At 41.0% G+C, this 19,647-nt stretch overlaps 1 protein-coding gene across 1 annotated transcript; it reads right to left on the bottom strand.

The window, feature by feature from the left end:
- Nucleotides 1–3,960: 3,960 nt before the first annotated feature.
- SNTN (sentan, cilia apical structure protein) lies at nt 3,961–19,071 on the bottom strand. Its single transcript, XM_077760250.1, has 4 exons — nt 18,962–19,071; nt 16,933–16,967; nt 9,402–9,541; nt 3,961–4,363 (listed from the first exon to the last, which is right to left on the bottom strand). The coding sequence occupies exons 1-4, from the start codon at nt 19,069–19,071 to the stop codon at nt 4,205–4,207; spliced, it is 444 nt and encodes a 147-aa protein (XP_077616376.1). The 3' UTR covers nt 3,961–4,204.
- Nucleotides 19,072–19,647: the final 576 nt, after the last annotated feature.

Raw genomic sequence — 19,647 nt, 5'->3', positions numbered from 1 at the left:
TTGCAAGGGTACTTGCAGCTCTTGGAAAGGAATATTTTAACTATATTTAATCATAGGAAAACTTTCCAGGGAGGCTCAGGTTAGCTCCTTTCATATAGTGACAATGCAAGAAGGTTTCACTTGGAATAACAAAACGATAATTCCACCAAGACACTTTCACTGAGCTTATACCTGAGAAGCAAATAACATCACCCTCTGGTCCAAGTTACAGATTCTGCATTAGGGATTTTTGTTAATTTCCCCTGTCAATTATTTCTTCCCCACCTCCTCCCTTGTTTCTTTGAGAATCTGCCCATCCACTTTGCAAAGACTCAGTTACCACAGCTCCTGCTGAGTGCTCATGTGATTGGCTTCTCTGTATGCAGACCACAAGATCAAGAGTCCCTACTCAAATGCAGACAATCAGATGCTCTCCTGGGGACTGGGATTGGGTTTCTGAGCTGCTACTGAGGGTCTGCTGAGCATCAAGAGAGAGGTGAAGTTAGCAATGGGGATGTTGTGTTTGCTCTTGTGCCAAGAAAGGGAAAGAACTGGTCGAGAGACAGAGATAAAAAGGGAGCTAGGATAGGGATAGAAATGAGAATGAGGAAGCATGAGGCGAGGGGAAGGGAGGGATAAGGGGAGGGAGAGAATGCAGAATAATGATCACATGTAGACAGATGCAGAGACAAGAAACGAATTCATTTGGAGAAACTAAGCGCAAAATCTTGTCCTGGCTTTCAGTGACTGTTTCCAGTACTTTGTGCACATTAATTGCATTGTCTGACCTTGCGTTTCATTACATGCCCCTGTACCTTGGTGATAATTACAACCCATCCCTTTTCCCTTTGTGTGTGTGTATGTATATATGCATGTGTGTGACTAAATGGGTTTTGTTCCGTGCAACCAAGAAATCCCAAGACAGATTTCCCTCCACAGTCTCACCTATGTTGACCAGTAACATTTCAAGATGGCACCTTTGTCTTAAGAGTACAGTTCATGGTTTTGGGACTAGCACCAAGAAGTGAGGGGGGGCCTTTGTGTTCTAGTGTCTTAGCATCACGCTCATTGATTATCTGTCACTAGTGCGTCATGTGCTTTGGCTCTATTATTATTCTTTGCATCAAGCTAAAATAGATTCTATAATTGATATCCTCCCCAGAGGAGCGTGACTTTCCATCTGGGATGGATTTTCAGAAAATCTTACTGGGAGCCCAGAGGGTTGGAATGGCTCCAAGATTCCTCATTACAGTGCCTCTTTTTTCTTTCCCTGAAAGGTGTGAATTTGACCTTTTCATTGGTCACCAAGGCTGCCATATATTCAGCTACTTGTGACTAGGCTACAAAGGGCTTTGAGGGAGAGCAGCCCACAGAGTTCTATTTGAGGAATGCCAAATGGTTCCCCAGGACCCAGCTGATACCTCTTCCTCACACGGTGCCTGAAATGTGCAGTTACTTTTGTTGAATTATAATATTATTGCTCACGACAAAGGCTAATATTAAAACAAAATTAGCAATACTCACAGAGAGGGCAGAAAACTCTCAGACTTGCCATTTAAATGACTTTGGGGAAAATCAAAGCCTCTGTGTTACAGTTTCCTCATCTGTAAGATGATAGTACTAACACCTACCTCAGAGGGTTGTTATGGGGGTTAAAGGTGTTAATATTTGTAAAGCCCTTAAAATGGTGCCTGGCATTTAGTATGAGCCCTGTTGGACATTTGTATCTCCTGTTCAAATGATGGTAGAGGGTAAAGTCTGGAGGTTTTTCTTATGTGGTATGTAAACTTTTACATTTAGAATATCTGAGGTTTGGGGAAATACAAATCAAAACCACATTGGGATACCACCTCACACCAGTCAAAGTGGTTAAAATTAAAAACTCTGGAAACAACAGATGTTGGCCAGGATGTGGAGAAACGGGAACCCTCTTTCACTGTGCTGGGAATGCAAACTGGTGCAGCCACTCTGGAAAACAGTGTGGAGGTTCTCAAAAAAATTAAAAATAGAATTACCCTACAACCCAGCAATAGCGCTGCTAGGAATCTATTCAAAGGACACAGGAGTGCTGATTCATAGGGGCACATGTACCCCAATGTTTATGGCAGTGCTTTCAACAATAGCCAAATTATGGAAAGAACCCAAATGTCTACCAACTGATAAATGGATTAGGTGGGATATATGTACACAGTATAATACTACTCAGCAATGAAAAATAATGCTATCTTGCCATTTCCAACAACTTAGATGGGACTGGAGGGTATTATGCTAAGTGAAATAAGTCAGTCAGAGAAAGACACAGATCATTTCACTTATATGTGGAATTTGAGAATCTTAACAGAAGACCATGGGAAAATGAAAGGGGAAAAATAGTTTCAAACAGAGAGGGAGGCAAACCATAAGAGACCTTTAAATACAGAGAACAAACTGAGGGTTGATGGGGGGTAAGGGGAGGAGAAAATAGGTGATGGGCATTGAGGAGGGCACTTGTTGGGATGAGCACTGGGTGTTGTATGTAAGTGATGAATCATGGGAATCTACTCCCAAAGCCAAGAGCACACTTTACACACTTTATGTTAGTTAGCTTGACAATAAATTATATTTTTTAAAAAAAAAAGAATGGTTGAGGTTTAGAAAGTGGAAAGGAGGAAGGAGTCAGGTCTTGATGGATTGGGAACACTATAAATTGACACCAGAAGTGAAAGTCTCCCTCCTGAAAGGGTTTCTTCACATTATGTGTGTGAGACTTACAATGTTGGGCTAGGAAGAAAAGGGTAGAAAAGTCTTTGTGAACGTCTGTCTCGAAGGCTCAGGCATTTACGTGTGTGTGTGTGTGCGTGCACATGTGTAATTTAAACTCGAGAACACAGTCGTGGACATAGGGGGTGTGGGTCCTTGAACCATACTCACTTTTAGAAGATATTCTCAAAAAGCTGTTGGTTGACAATAAAAAATTGACAGAGATTACAAGGATATTAGGGTGTTGTGATTTTAAGTCATGTTTATTTAGGTAGAATTCCCACATAGCAAAACTACCCTTTTTAGTGTATAGTTTTAAGAGTCTGACAAATGTGTCCAGTCATGTAACCACCACCATAGTCAAGATATAAAACATTGTCATCCCTTGTGCATCCCTAAAAGTTCCCTTGTGCCCATTTGTGGACAACTCCATTTCCCGCCCACAGTTCTGGCAACCACTGATCTCCCCCCGCCCTGGCTCCCATGTAGTTTTGCCTTTTGCAGAATGTCAGTAAAGCTTCTCTGAATTTGAGCTCAGGTAACGTGATAAACTCTTTTAGCATCCTGATGCTCTTCTAGTTGTAATTATACTGTATATGCAATTGACTGATCCATTGTTAAATGTCCACCTCTTCTGCTAGACTTCTGCAGGCATGTCTGCAGGGCAGAGAGTATGTCGCTAGTGCATCACTGTATCCTCAGTACCATCCAGAAGAGGTGCAACAAATATCACTTAGCAAATGAATGAATGAATGAATAACTCAATGACTATATGGAAAATACTTTAAGTCCCTATTGACTAAGCAAAATCAATTTGATATTCAGTCATATCAAATCTATATCTTATTCTAAAACACCCAGAGACTATATTATTCAAACATTCCTGAAGAGTATGCATGTACTTTTGGAGTTTTATTGGGTCTAAATATTAGCAATCAGAACCATTCCAGACAATCCCAGATTCATGGGATTAATTGCTCAATTAAGAATAAAATGGAAAAGGGGAGAAGAAGGGCGGAAATGGTGGGGGAAAGGGAGAGAGGCAAACCATGAGAGACTCTTGAATGCTGACAAAAACTGAGGACTGATGGATGTGGGGGGGAGGGGGGGAGGGGCATGGAGGAGGGCACTTTGGGGATGAGCACTGAGTGTTATGTGGAAACTAATTTGACAATAAACTATTTGTAAAAAAAAAAAATGGAAAAGTCTTTAATCATTTAACAGTCTACTGCCATTATATTGTTTAATTGCATATTTTAATTTTTTAAATGTTTATTCATTTTTGAGAGAGAGAGACAGAGTGTGAGTAGGGGAGGGGCAGAGAGTAAGAGAGACAGAATCCGAAGCAGGCTCCAGGCTCTGAGCTCTCAGCACAGAGCCTGAAGCGGGGCTCAAACTTGTGAACCGTGAGATCATGACCCAAGACAAAGTTGAAGGCTTAACTGACTGAGCCACCCAGGTGCTCTAATTGAATATTTAAAGCTGTTTACTTCATGATTTTTACACTCCATATATTTTGTAGCAACTCTGAAGTTACAGTGATGCTTAAGAGCAAAATCATGAAATCCTCAAAATCAAGTTTATTTTCAGTGTGCTCGTCGAGTTCAGAAAGGAGGTCTTTGTATTTTGGTTTTGCTTCTTGTCCCTGTAAGAATAAAGAATAAATAAAAACCGAATTCATTGTGCCACCTTAGTTTTACAGATAACAAGCAATTAAGAAATGTGTTATTAACATGTTATAACATATCATAACATGTTAGTAACAATATCATCTCAAGTTGCTACCAGAGCTACCAATTGAGCACTGTGTTAAATCTTTTCATGAGTTATTTCACTGAATTTCCAGGTGACCTTATGAATATCCAATTATTATCCTCAGTTTACAGATGAGCATCAACGACTCAGGGAGAATTAGGTCATTTGCCCCAACCTAGGCAGCTATTGGTGTGAAACCAGGGTTCATAGTCTTGGCCTTCTGATTCTGGAGCCCACACTCTTAACTGTTAATTATCTGCTTCTCTAGAAATACAGATATGTTACATTTTCAGAATTTCAACATATAGTCTCTTTGTTATGAGAGGTATTCACTCCATGTTCCACTGAACAATAAAATTATCTTGAAATATGAAATTAAAAAATGCTAATAGAAAAATCTGAGCTTTGGAAAACTGTTCAGCATTTAGTTTGATCCTAAATCACACCCAAATCCATAGTCCTCATAAATAGATTGAAGGGAAACATATGAGTAAGACATACACGAAGAGGCTTTTTAGTTTCCAACCACAGCTTGTGAAAGATCTTCCCAAGTGGCATTAAAAACATTAAGGTTATTCCATTCTCTGGTATTCTGAGCTACGTTTGCATTTAGTTCAACCCCAAATGCTCACGCATGTGCTAGCTGTAAAAAGCCATCACAGCAATGACTAAGGGCACTTTAGGAAGGATGATACATTCCTCTTGCAGGCTAGACCATTCTGGTCTCTCTAGACTGGTTGTCCTCGAGAGGTCACACCTAACAGTGAAGGCAAAAAGAGCTTCTCCTGCCTCACTCCCGGACAGCTGAGTGCTCTGTGGAAATGGTGGGATCCATGACAAGATAGGACTACTTACTAGTGGAAGGACACACTGCTCAAAGGTCAGAGGTGGCTGTAGATCTTTTTCTCTTTTGTTCTGTGTATTTTAAGTGCATGGGAGCTGACCCATGTCCAGCCCTCTCAGAGCCTGACCAGCCATCTTGTTTCTGTATTTTCTTAACAGGGTGTTTAAATGCTCAGTTTGATTTTCTCTGACTATGGAGTGTTAAGATCCCCCCAAATGATGTTAGGCTTGTGAGAAAGGAGATGGTCCCCTCAGAACCCAGGCCTCAGCTAAAAGAGCCATCTCAGTTGACCAGAGAGCTCCTTATAGGGATGTAGGAGACGGCCCAGTTAGTCACTAAGGGGCTGCTGTTTTCTGCCATTGACGTGTGTGCCCCTACCTGCCCTAAGGACTCTCACAGAGCCGAGTGTTAGGTTCAAGGCAGCATTATGACATTACTCTTCATATTTGCTCTGTAAGGTTAAGCTATCACTTAACCTTAACTTCTGCTTTCTGGTGCCTCTCATCTTGAGCAGAGAGGAGGACGTCACATGAGGCCTGGATAGGTCTGCTGCCGGNTTTATCTATACCATGGAATACTACATGGCAATGAGAAAGAATGAAATCTGCCTTTCTCAAGTTTTAACCTGCACTGGGACACGATTTGGCTTTAACCTTCTTTTTCCCTTGGCTGTTCTCAGAAGAGATAATGAATAACAGAAGTAACTCCCTTGTCTGAAGTTTCTCTTTCCATAGTTCGAGTTACCTCTGTCAGCTGTGACCTGGAAACAACCATTCTCTTTCTGATGAATCATCAGAAAGTCAATAGAAGCCTACATTGATGTCACAGTGCTTATTTCCTTTACCTTCCTGTCAATCGGGTGGCAATTTATCATCTCACATGCCCACCAGAAGGGTAAATACAGTTCCATAGGGTATTCTGAGGAAAAGACCACATTCACATAACTTTTACTAGAGTATATTGTTATAGTTGTTCTATTTTATCATTAGTTCTTATTATGAGTCTCTTACTGCATCTAATTTATAAAAGAAACTTTATCATAAGGTGTGTGTGCATTAGGAAAAGCAGTCTATAGAGGGTTTGGTACTGTCCATGGTCTCAGGCATCCACGGGGCCTGGGAACTATCTCAGCACATCAGGGGAGGGTTGGAGGAGGTGATGACCCTCTGCTGGGTCCTCATCTTTCTCTGAAGACCTGCCCAGCCACCCAGTAGGAGGTCTTTTTCTTCCTAGAGTATGTCATCTCGTTTGGCCTCTGACGTAGGCAAGTGTTTCAGGATTTATTCACCCACGCTTTCCTTAAAGGCTCCCTAGAACTTTCTACCACTTATCAAATTCTGCCTGACACTTCTAGCTAAAAAAAAATTTTTCTTAAAAAAATTCAAAGAATAATACAAATAATACTTATTCTTCCTGTAATTGAAAGTGTATACCCTTTGGGGAGACTGGGTGGCTCCATTGGTTAAATGTCTGACTCTCGATCTTGGCTCAGGTCAGAATCTCATGGTTCGTAAATTCAAGCCTCACAATGGGCTCTTTGCTGACAGCGTGGTCACTGCTTGGGATTCTCTCTCTCTCCCTCTCTCTGCCCCTATCTCGCTCTCTCTCTCTCTCTCAAAATAAATTACAATTAAAAAAAGAGAGAGAGAAAATGTGTACCTTTTGACCCACATCACTTCACTAACCCTCCCCCAAACCCCCGGCAACCACATTCTATTCTCTGTTTCTACGAAATTGAGTTTTTATAAAATCACTTATTTGTAGAATAAAAAAGTAAGTTTCTCACACAGTCTTTTGAAATAATCAAAGATTCACAGGAAGTTATTCCCTTGGTCCAACTTCCCCCTGTGGATGACACCAGATATAACTGTCATATGCTAGAGCCAATACATTTATCTTTTCATGGAATTATAATACTTATTTTTTTAGTATCTCAGAATACACATAGAACTTTAGAGATTGCTTTCTTTTAGGTTTTTTTCTTGCTATACCTACTAATAAATATTGGTGGTTTAGACTCTGCATGAACTCCTCTTTTCTTCTTAGGTATTTCCTCTTGGCCAGCATTTCCCAAAGCAAGCTTGTAGAATGAAATGCAGTTTTAGGTGAGGCAGGAAGAAATATTAAATGCAAATTAATAGTCATCTATTCTTTTACCTTCTAGTTTTACCCATTGAATTAACATTTAGAATAGTGATAACGTATTCTCTTTTTTAAGTTTATTTATTTATTTTGAGAGAGAGAGACCAGGAGAGGAAGAGAGAGAATAGAAAGCACGCTCTGTCCTGGTAGTGCAGAGCCAGATGCAGGGCTCAAACTCACGATCCGTGAGATCATGACCTGAGCCAAAATCAAGAGTTGGATGTCTAACCAACTGAGCCCTCCAGGTGTGTCAGTGATAAAGTACTTTTTTTAACGTTTTATTTATTTCTGAGACAGACAGCATGAGAAGGGGAAGGTCAGAGAGAGAGGGAGACATAGAATCTGAAATAGGCTCCAGGCTCTGAGCTAGCTGTCAGCACAGAGCCCGACGCAGAGCTTGAATCCATGAACCGTGAGATCACGACCGGAGCTGAAGTCAGATGCCCAACTGACTGAGCCACCCAGGCGCCCCATAAAGTATTCTTATAAAATAATTTATTTAAATAGAGAGTTAACTTAAAGAAAAAAGTTCTAAGTGAATTTTAATACAGACTATAGGCAGACATAGGAAAAATATTGAAGGCAGTATTCAAATGACTAAAGGTTGGGAAATATTCCTCTAGGTAATTTAGGTCACTCTTTTCAGGTCAGTGACTGTTCATCTACTGCTAACTCTGACTTCTATATTGTGAACACAAATCTTTATTCTGACCTCCCAAGTCATAGGTTCCGTTGCTCTCTTTCTCCTCTGGAATGTTTCATTGATATCTTAGAATTGACACATTCTGATGGAACTCATCACTTCTTCCACCCCACCTCACCTCAAATATGCTTATTCTCCAATCTTTGATTACTCTGGGAATAAGGCCACCAACCCATTTCTTCCCACAGTCGGAAACTGGAGTGCCATAATTTGCTCCTCGTGTCCTTCAATACTACAGCCAATCAGTTATCAGCTTCCAGATGTCTCTCCTGTTCATTCCACCTTCCAGATGTCTCTAAAATTCACCACCCAAGTCCCAACATCATTGTCCTCTGTTTGGATTGCTTCCTCACAGATGCTCTTTCTTTGTCCCAACCCCAGCCCTACCCCAATCCCATCTGGAGGTGATGTAATTTCTTCATCCTTGACTTAGAAAGCATTCCTGGCTTCCTCCTGCCCTCATGCTATGCTTTTGTAATTTGCCTTCTTCCCACCTCCTCAGCCTCATCTCCTAGTGCTTCCTACTTTCCTTTCCCATCTCACCAACTACTTCCTGGCCCTCCCAGGTCATTAACCTGACTCACAGACTTTGCATCTACCATTCCCTCAGCTTGGAATGTTATCATTCTCAGTGCCCACCCTCATCCCTTGCATAACTAACTCTTGCTCACTCTTCAGATCTCAGCTATGCCTTTGTTTTCTGGGAGAGCTTCTTTGACTGACTGTTCCAAGAGGGTCCCTCTGTTTTACTCTTTCAGTAAAGAAATTGTTTCATGGTTATTTCAATATTTCTTTTTTTTTTTTTAATATTTCTAATGACCTTCTCAGCATATCTCTCTACTCTGCTGGATTTATTTTTTATTTTTAAGCTTATTTATTCATTTTTAAGAGAGACAGAATAAATGGGGGAGGGGCAGAAAGAGAGAATCCCAAGTAGGCTCTGTGCTGCCAGCACAGAACCTGATGTGGGGCTTGAACTCACAAAATTGTGAAATCATGACCTGAGCTGAATCAAGTGACCCACACTTAACCTACTGAGGTGCCCAGGCACCCCTCGACTCTGCTGGATTTTTAGCTTGTTCATTGCATTAACTTCAGTGATCAGCTCACTTCCTGGCAAATGGTAGGTGTTCATTAAACATTTGTTGAATGAAACAATATAATAGCTGCAGTTGTGGGCTCTTTGGGCCAGCCATTATGGTGTGGCTCCTGTTTCTTTATGCCTGTTAATTCTCTCACCTCTGTGAAATTCCTAAATTGGGTTTGCAGCAGATTTTTGGCAGTAGCTTTTCCAAGTTTACCGTCATGGTCAGAAGAGTTTCTGAAAATCAGAGCGATGGTGGCAATGGCTTTTTCCAGATCCGAGCCCTTCCTGAGAGCTGTAAGGGAAGAAATGTACAATGATGTAGTCTAGGTTAGAAATGGTTCTTCCTCAGACACAGGGTTCTATTTTCTGAAGGAACTGGGATGAGTAGGGTTGGAAGATGTATGTCAATGTGGCTCTGTCCTTGGACTCTTTGTCCCCTCTCTGGAGTAGGATGTAGGGACATCTGACACTGGATCTTTAAATAACTGAAACAAAAGTTCCTTCAGGAGCAATAAAAATTAGTAGAATTAGGATGAGATTTACCACCTGCTTGTCATGTGACCTTGGGTAAAGACCTCACCTCTCTCACCATTGTTTTCTGATCTGCAAAATATTTAAAGGTGACTGCTAGGTGCTAGCCTCAGTCCCTGGCACTGAGGACACCACACTAAGACAAAGTCTTGCTCTTGTGGAGTTTATATTCTATGTCAATCAAAGCACCACTTTAGGCCAGTGTGACAAAGGAGAATGGCATCCAAAACCAACTCTTTGATATCATGATGGATAAGGGACCTCTTTGACCTAAAGCCTCAAGCATAGTGCTTTCCCAGCTGGTTTCTCTGGTTTAAACTCCTTGAAAGGGTGATGCTAACCCATTCCTTTCCAGTGGGTAGCACCCGGTGGACACTGAGAACTGCACAAGGTACAGTGAAAAAATTTTGTATATTCTCTGTCCTCTGCGGCTCTAGCACACCCTCTATTATAGAACTTCTCTCATGTTATAGTTACTGTATTTTTTTAAAATTATGTTTATTTATTCTTGAGAGAGAGGGACACACACACACAGAACATGAGTATGGGAGGGGCAGAGAGAGAGAGGGAGACACAGAATCCAAAGCAGGCTCCAGGCTCTGAGCTGTCAGCACAGAGTCCAACATGGGGCTTGAACCCATGAACTATGAGATCACGACCTGAGCCAAAGTTGGACACTTAACCGACTGAGCCACCCGGGTGCTCCAGTTATTGCATTTCTAATAGTCTTTCTTCTCAGCTACACTGCAAGCTCCGTGAGGCCAGGGATCATACCTTTCTTCATCACTGTATTCCTAGGGACCAACATGAATTCCTGCTATATAGTAGGTGCTAGGATATGCAATTTAATGAATGAATAAGAAAAAGGAAAAGGAAAAGAAAAGGAAAGAAAAGAAAAGAAAAGGAAAGAAAAAAAAAGAAAAACAAAATCCTACCATTTTTAGCCCANTATTGCATTTCTAATAGTCTTTCTTCTCAGCTACACTGCAAGCTCCGTGAGGCCAGGGATCACACCTTTCTTCATCACTGTATTCCTAGGGACCAACATGAATTCCTGCTATATAGTAGGTGCTAGGATATGCAATTTAATGAATGAATAAGAAAAAGGAAAAGGAAAAGAAAAGGAAAGAAAAGAAAAGAAAAGGAAAGAAAAGAAAAAAAGAAAAACAAAATCCTACCATTTTTAGCCCGGGTTCTACGCAACAATTGTTCATACAAAGAATGATGATCAGACAAACTAACATGACTTTTGAATTGAACACTTACGATATTTCTAATATTTTCCTAAGTTGGCTCAGCACCCAAAGGTGGCCTCTGCCCTTATACAATCTAGTGAGATAATAATAATCAAGAAGACATGTGCATATGCATATATATTTGTTTTTATATATATTCAATAATTATTTCTCCATATACATATATAACATATGGATTCATAACTTGTGATGTATGAAGCAAAGAAGGCACAGAGACAAAAACAATTTTTTTAAAAATTACATCTTGGGGGGTGCCTGGGTGATTCAGTTGTCTAAGCATCTGACTAATGGCTCAGGTCACGGTCTGTGAATTTGAGCTCCTCTGTGCTGACAGCTTAGAACCTGAAGCCTGCTTCAGGTTCTGTGTCTCCCTCTCTCTTTGTCCCTCTCCCGATCACACACGCTCTCTCAGAAAATGAATAAAACATTAAGAAAAATTACATCTGGGAGGAAAACTACTTAGATAGGTGGCCTTGGAGGTCTCTGTCAGTAGATAGGTGAACATTGAAGCCAAGACCGAATGGATGAGAAGGATCCTGCCACATAAAAGGGTTGGGGTGGGGTAGTCAGGCTGGGATCAGGGTTGTGCTGAATGTCCTAAGCTCAAGCAGAATAGTGAAGGCTCAGATGACAAGGAGTGTGGCACATCTGGGCCACTGAAAGGAGACAGCTGTGACTGAAACCTCGGAGAGTGTTTGATTAGGAAAGCAGGCAGAACTAGAGCACACGGAGCTTTCAGCCTAGGGAGAGGCATCCGGCTTTTTCTTTGCAAATATTTTCTCCCAGTCCATAAATTGTTGACTTTTTGAATCCTTGAGACCTTTTGTAGAGGAATTGTTTCTAATTTTTATAACGTCTGATTTATCAATGTTTCTTCTTCCAAAAGAGTTGTCCAACGTGAATTTAGAAGTTTTATCGTTTTATGCTCTACATTTAAATCCATAGTTCATGGATTAACTCATTCTGAGTTCATTTTTATGGGAGGTATAAGACTTTGTGGGAGGTTCATATTTTTAACCTGTGGATGACCAATGGCATCAGTTGTTAAAAATACTATACTTCCTTTGCTGAATTGCTTCGCATCTTTGTCAAAAATCAGTTGGGCATATTTGTATGGGTCCATCTCTGGGTTCCTCATTCTGTTCCACTGATCTGTCCCTCTCTCAACATCATATTTCCTTGATTCCTGTAGCCATATCATAAGCCTTAAAATGGAGGAGAGTGAGTCCCCCACTTTCTTCTTTTTCAAAATTATTTTGGCTATTTTATGACTATATATATATTAAAAGAGAAATCTTTTTAAAATTTGTTTATTTATTTTGAGAGAGAGGGAGAATGTTTGGGGAGGGGCAGAGAGAGAGGAGAGGGAGAACAACAGTCAGGCTCTGTGCTGTCAGCACAGAGCTCGATGTGGGGCTTGAACTCATGTATGAACTGTGAGATCATGACCTGAGCCGAAACCAAGAGTTCGATGCTTAACCAACTGAGCCACCCCGACGCCCCAGCTTTAAGAGAAATTTGATGAGAATTGCTCTCTTTACTGCGTCGACCCTTCCTTCAGGAACACAGTATCATCATCGCACTTTACAGATGACGAAAGGATGTGACCTTGCTGAGGACCCACTGCTAGTAAGTGCAGAGCTTGAATTTGAATCCTTGTCAAAAACATGAGCCTCATGAAGACAGAGATTTTTTTTTCCTGTCTTGTTCTCTGTGGAACATGAGAGTAATGCATTAGAGTAATGCCTGGCACATAGTACATGCTTCACGTATATTCATGGAATGAATGTCTGCCGAATCTGTGTCCTCAGCTTCTTAGTCCCTGATTTCTTCCCTGGTTTCTGAGCCTCAGTCTCATCTGTCTATGGTTGTGCCGGACATTTCCCCCTTCTGTCTGCTTGTCCAGTGGCTGGGCCTATGTCTAACCTAGAACTCCAACCTCAGAATATTCCCTGCTTCTTTGAATTTTATTTTTAGCCTTTTCTCCCCAGCCCCCACATCCTTAACCACCTCTTCCCTGTGAAACTCACAGTCAGAATTGAGATTCTCCTCAATTACCCAAAACCTCGCTGCTCATCAAAGTCTACAGAGATAAGTATATGCCTCTAGCTTGTGTCTGTCTTTTCTGGGGTGTGTGCTTGAGGAGGTGGGATGCTATATGGTGATAACTTTGAATTTAAGTGTCTAAAAAATAAACTCCATTTATTCTGTCTTTAAGAAGCAAATTGCTTAGAGGAAATACCTTAATTCCTTAAGAGGTAAATATTCCTTCTATAATTTTGGCCAGTTGATTTATTGATTAATAATCAAGAATAAATTAGGGAAGGCTTTAGTATGAGCTGCTCTACTGGGTCATGGGGGACAGTAGCCTCTTGCTCTCCAGGCTCTCTCTGGAGAGGAAGGGGTTTATGTCCAGGCTGGAGTGCGCCTGCAGATAATGACAGACACCTTACTTGTTTACCATGTGCCAGGTGCCTTTCAAACATAATCTTATTTAATGCTTAGTAAAACCCACAGAGGTAAGTACTATTTGTGTCTCAATTTTACATATTGGAAACTGACACATGGAGAGATTAAGAGTTTTAAGGTCACATTGCTCAGAAGTGGCAGAGGAAAGATTTGAAAGTCTGTCTGGCTTCAAAGACCACAGAAAGATCTGCCACTTTGGAATATCTCTGTGTAAGGCCACCTCCATAGAGTCTGTGGAACCAGACATTTTCCAATCCTCCGAGGAAGTTGAGGTCTGGTTGCCTTCTAGACGCAGACTCCATCTGGGCTGGCCAACTCCTCTTCCTTCTCCTCCATTCTTTTAAACCCAGCAGGCATTTTTTCTCCTGACTATAAAATAACATATGTTCATAGTAAAAACTGAATGAGAAAACATTACACATGAAAGTTAACTAGGCACTCTGGTTATCTTACCAACACTGATATAATACTTTGTGAGATGTTTTGTTTTTCTGTTTTTATGGCTGGGTTCTTCCCTTAATAAACCCAGCATGTCGCCTTTGAATTCCCGTCTGCCTCCCAGAGTTGTGAGCAAATATGTGAAAGCATATTGTACAGGGCTAAGTACTATTAAAAATGCAAGGGGTTGATGTTTCTCTTACAGCATCTTTTATCAGCTTTCTTGCCTTTGGAAGGGGTGTGTTGGAGAGGGTGTTAAACCAGGCACTTCATGCCGACCTCTCCTGCTATTTCCTACCTCACTTTTTACGCTTTAATAATACTAAACTGTGTGTAGTCCCCTTAGTCACTCTCTTCTCCCAACAAGTACTTTTTGGCAAATATTTATTATCAGTCTCTGTCCTACTTCTGGAGATAGAACCATGAGCAATATCAACAGAGCAATTCTAAATCTCCTGGTGCTTGCGTTGAGGAGGACAATTGTAATGAATGATTACGGAGCTAGTATTCTACGTGTCAGTCCTCCCTCTGTAGGAGGTACAGGCTTCAACTCACTTAATTCTCACATCAGTCTTCATACATAGGCTCCCGTGTCATCTCCACTTTATAGATAAGAAAACTGAGCCACAGGAGGGTTAAGTAGCCTGCTCAAGTTCACACAGCCTGTCTGGTCCCTCGCCATGATGCACACTGCCTTCAAATATTGTTTTTCAGGCAGTGGATTCTGTAGGACTCTTTCCCAACCCCTCAGATTGGGCAAAATGTCCCTCCTTTGTGTTTCTCGACTTCCCTGGACATAAATTTATCATAACCCTCACACTATAACACTCTTCATCTGTCTAAATTTCCTTCTAGATCAGTGCTGTCCGAAAGAAATGTAATGTGAGTCGTAATGATATCTAAACATTTCTGGTAGCCACATTAACAAAGTAAAAGGAAACATATAAAATTATTTTCATAACACATTTTCTTTAACCCAATGTATTAAAAAATATTATAATTCGGGACACCTGGGTGGCTCAGTCAGTTAGGTGTGTGACTTTGACTCAGGGCATGATGTTACAGTTCGTGAGTTTGAGCCCCGTGTCAGGTTCTGTGCTGACAGCTCAGAACTTGGAGCCTGCTTCCAATTATATGTCTTCTTCTCTCGCTGCTCCTCCCCTGCTCATGCTCAGTTTGTCTCTCTCTCTCTCAAAAATAAACAAACATTAAAAAATTTTTAAAAACATTATCATTTCAACACGTGATTAATCTAAACAAATTGAGATAGGCTACCTTTTTTTTTTTCTACTACATCTCTTAAATCTGACATATCTATTACACTTATAGGACATTTCAGTGCTCAGTACCTACATGGGGCTAATGGCTGCTCTAATGGACAGAGCAGTTCTACACTGCATGCTCTGAGGGCAGGTACTACATTGTATTTATCTGTATACTCATTCCCAGGCCCTGGCGTGTTGTGGGCCTCAGTATATGTGTGTTGGACTGAGCTGACTGGAACTTCAGAACAATCCTCTACCTCCTTCTCCTCACCTTCCCTGAACGTGGGATGGGGATCCAAACGTTGGATTGAGCAAGTTTCTGCCACTCTAGTGTAACAGAAACATGCCTGTCAGTACAGTAAGGTGTCAAAGTCACCTCGTTTTAGAACTTTTCCTAATACTAGTTATTTTTGCAAACAGAGCAATGGAGACTCATGGTAGAGAAGTGGTCTGCTTAAGTTCACATAGGTAGTGTGTGACAAGAAAGAAAACTGGGTGTCTGTTCTTTTCTCTCTAGGTCAGTTTCCCCAGTACGCTAGTGCTTCTCTAACTTTTCTGCTACAAAACTGCTTTCAATGCTAGAGGCAAAGAGGTACTCAACCCCCACTCCCACCCTCAAGAGGTCGAGGTCATATGCCCAGGTAGCCAGCAAAGAAAATGTGGGATCCTATTAACCTTTATTCCATCCTCTCTCCATGCCTTATTTCAATGGATAACATTTAAAACTACTTGTCATTCAATAAAACATGTTCTGGGAAGATGAGCCACGTTTATCCTGTGTTTTTTAGGACATGGGAATAAATGTGGCCCAATGGTCCAATGCTAGGAGTCTCATGTTAAGAATGGTGTGTGTGTGTGTGTGTGTGTGTGTGTGTGTGTGTGTGTGTGTGGCAGTGAGGGTGATGGAGAGACTTACTACTCCCCTCAACCTCCTAGAAAGGATAAGTTGTGTTAGAAATGTGGGACAATTATCACAAGTATCTGAAATTGTGTATATTGTAAAACAGAAGTCATAGGCTTCTTGTGATAGTATACAAACGATAGTTACCTCAAGATGGAGATTTATATAAGTAAAAATACAAAGAGTCTCCATTGGAGACATTAGTCAGCCATTTAGGAAGAAAAACAATTTCAGTATAGTAATATCCGTTCATGCTTGTTATTCTGTAAACATTTTAAACCCACAGATTTTGGAATAAGATAATGATCCAAGTATATGAATGGGTTTTTTCTTATATTGTTCCCTCCATGACAATATTGTTGGTTCTAAAAATATTTTACCTATAAAGTTGAATTCTGAGGGTAAATATTTACATTTTTAGAGTTGGCCACACTGTATTTTCACTCGATCAACAAGGGGCAGTGGGGGTTGATTGCATTCTGAGTTCCAATGACTGTTCATGAGTTAGATCTTGATGGTGTTGCTATTGACATACTGAGGATGCTGTCCATAGACAGGAAACTGGGCATATGGTAAGAACATTGAATTAGGAGTCATGGGACCCATGCTCTCAGCTTGGCCTTTAATGGACTACATTTGGGCAGACTAATTGCTATCACCGGACTTCAGTTCTCAAATCTGTAAAAAGAACATGGATATTTGATGATTTATCCACAAATTCTCTTACATATCCGGCATTCTTTACTGTCCTGTTCTTTTTAATTCTTGGTGTGCGATCATGGTAGAGGAGAAATACATACATCCCAGTCACTCCGTGTCTTACCTTTCATTGAAGCCAGTTGCTTGGATATTGAAATGCTGCCAACAAAATGAAAGAAACATAATGATTTTGGGGATTAGGTATTCATATCTGCTTTGGAAGTGAAGCAATACAATGATTTAAAAATTAATTTACTTTCAGTAAACTTTCAATGAACTTTCCAGTGGAGCAGCCATCTGTCTTTCAAACTCCTTTTCCTCCTGGCCACATAGGAAAGAAGTGCTTGAGTGTGCCTAGCCCACCACACATCCTTGTCTTTCTTGCATTCATGTAACCACATGACTAAATTCCCTCCAATGGAAAAGGAGCAGAAAAGAGGGATCACCTTTCATGTGAGCTCTTCTCTGTTCTTTCTTATTTCCAGCTGACTAACATAGAAATTATCAATGGCACTTTGGAACCCACAGGTTAAAACCAAAAGCATCATTATCCTGGGTCCTACCTGGCTACATGGAGTAAATCTGCCACAGACTTGGAATCCCCATTCTAGACTGTCACATGAAAAAGAAGAAAAGAACTTCTTGTTCCATAAAACGCTAAGGATTTGAAGTTTATTTATTTATTCCGGGAGCTGAGCCTACCTAAGAATCTACGTACTGTGCTGGGGGGTGGGGGGAGTGGATGCATCAGTGAATGACAGAGACACATTCCTGCACTCTTGGGGCTTAAAATCTAGAGCAGAAAACAGACTTTAAACAGGTAATTCAATAAAGAGGAGGGGCAGAGCATTTACAGAGGGCAGGGAAGAACTGACCCAGTCTTCAGGTCAGGGTAATGGCATTTTATCCGAGGAGTAGGTGAAGGAGGAGGAAGAGTGTTCCAAACAGAGGCAACAGTGTGTGTTAAGGCCCTGAAATGGGAGAATGCAGGGCATGATCAAAGAAGCAAAGGAAGCACAGAGTGGCTAAAACCTGGATAAGGGCGCAGATGGTGGTGGAAGGTGAGCCTGCAGTCAAGGGCCAGCCCCAGAGCATGCCGAATCCTATGAAGGACTCTGGGCCTTATCCTAATAGCAGTGGGAAGGAAGGGAATGGCATGATCAGATTTGCATTTGGGGAAGTTATTTCACCTGATGTGTCAGAAAAAGATTGGTCAAGGGGCCAGATAGGAGGCAGGAAGATGAATCTTGCCCCCTTACAAATTGCAAGTCAAATTTGATCTATATTTCAACCCCCAATGGCTTTTGAGAAAGCCAATAAGAACCATAGTACTTGGTCATACCTTTGACAACTCCTTAAAGGAAATTTTAGGGTTGAAGATCTGGTTTTGGCATTAACTAGTCAGGAGCTCATCACACCTTGAGGGGCCTCATTTTTCTTATTTGTAAAATTAGGAAGCTGGACTCCAAGATATTTTAGACCTTTTATCATCTTCTCGTTGAGTTCCTCCTAATTTTCTAGAAACCTTGCAGCCTTATTATCTCCTTCATACAGCGTGCTGTCTTTTCACTTTGCAAACAGTGCACCTGCAACATGGCTTGTGTTGTTTCCTATTGTCATGATCGCCTCCATTAGTCTGTGAGAACTTTGAAAGCAAGAGCTATGCAGCTTATCTCAAAATCTCCCCCTCCCAACACTTACCCCCACCTAGCAGAGTACTACCTAGCCCCTGTTAAGTATTTAAGAAAGGTTTTCAAACTACAGGACATCTCCTAAATAAAATTACATAAAAAAGAATATTTTTCACTTATTAGCCATAATTTGGCACATTTGAATGATATGAAACAATTTCCCTCTGTCATGGATAATCTGCAAGTATTTGTTATACAGCTAAAATCCTTGCTAATTTTGATTTACAAATGTTTCTCAAGAGGCAATCAAAGATATTTGTGTTAATTGTATCATCTTTTCAGTTTGCAATCAAAGCTGCATATTTGTTCCCTTTGTTTCTCCAATTCAATTTAAAGCTTGGTTGGGGTGGGTGATAAGCACCAAATTTGCAATTTCTTGGTCATCAGATTGACAGGAACTCTTTGCAAATGCACCTGCAAGCTTAAATAAAACTCAATAAAGGAGAGCCACGTGTCACTGACCTTTTGGGCATTTTCCTAGGTGCTAAAGTGGATGTTGGGGCTGCAGAAGCACTGGGGTCCCCTTCCAAGTGGAGTGCTTGGTCCTGGGTACTGTGCATACAGCCACACATACTTTTGTTGCCTGTTGTGTGTTGGTCCTTCCTAAGCAACAATCACTTGCCCACAGTTACTATTGTCATTCACTCCATGACAACTATTTAATGTACTTTTAGAAGAGCTTTTTGCTGCTGGTGTTATCGTATGTAGATGTGAAACCATTCATGCATTCAACAAATATTTGAGTGCCTACTACAGGCCAGACGTTCTACAAGGTACTGAGGACACGACAGTGAACAAAACCAGACATGGACTCTGATCTCAGACAGCTTAGCTGGAAAGACATATTAATCAAGTGATCATGCAAAAAAAAAAAAGTCACACCTGTGAACAGTACCATGCAAGGGGATGCTATGAGATTGATGNACAGCTTAGCTGGAAAGACATATTAATCAAGTGATCATGCAAAAAAAAAAAAAAAAAGTCACACCTGTCAACAGTACCATGCAAGGGGATGCTATGAGATTGATATCATTCCAGGAGATCAGCGAGGCATCCCAGGGGAAGTGAAGCTGGATGATGAGTAGAAGTAAGTAGATGAAAGGTCTAAGGATCCCTATTGTGGGCAGAAGAAATATCCTGTACTGATC

This window comes from Crocuta crocuta, unplaced genomic scaffold, assembly GCF_008692635.1.
Source record: "Crocuta crocuta isolate KB4526 unplaced genomic scaffold, BGI_CrCroc_1.0 scaffold213, whole genome shotgun sequence".
NCBI lineage: Eukaryota > Metazoa > Chordata > Mammalia > Carnivora > Hyaenidae > Crocuta > Crocuta crocuta.
The sequence above is the reverse complement of the archived record's forward strand: the minus strand, read 5'-3'. Positions and strand labels throughout refer to the sequence as shown.

Excerpts from the sequence above, each read along its gene's own strand:
- SNTN (XM_077760250.1), bottom strand. The coding sequence starts at position 19,071 with ATGTGTGGCTGTATGCACAGTACCCAGGACCAAGCACTCCACTTGGAA. Across the intron at positions 16,968-18,961 it reads CCTAGGAAAATGCCCAAAAG|CATTTCAATATCCAAGCAAC; the intron begins GTCAGTGACACG and ends TTTTGTTGGCAG. Across the intron at positions 9,542-16,932 it reads GCAACTGGCTTCAATGAAAG|CTCTCAGGAAGGGCTCGGAT; the intron begins GTAAGACACGGA and ends CTTCCCTTACAG.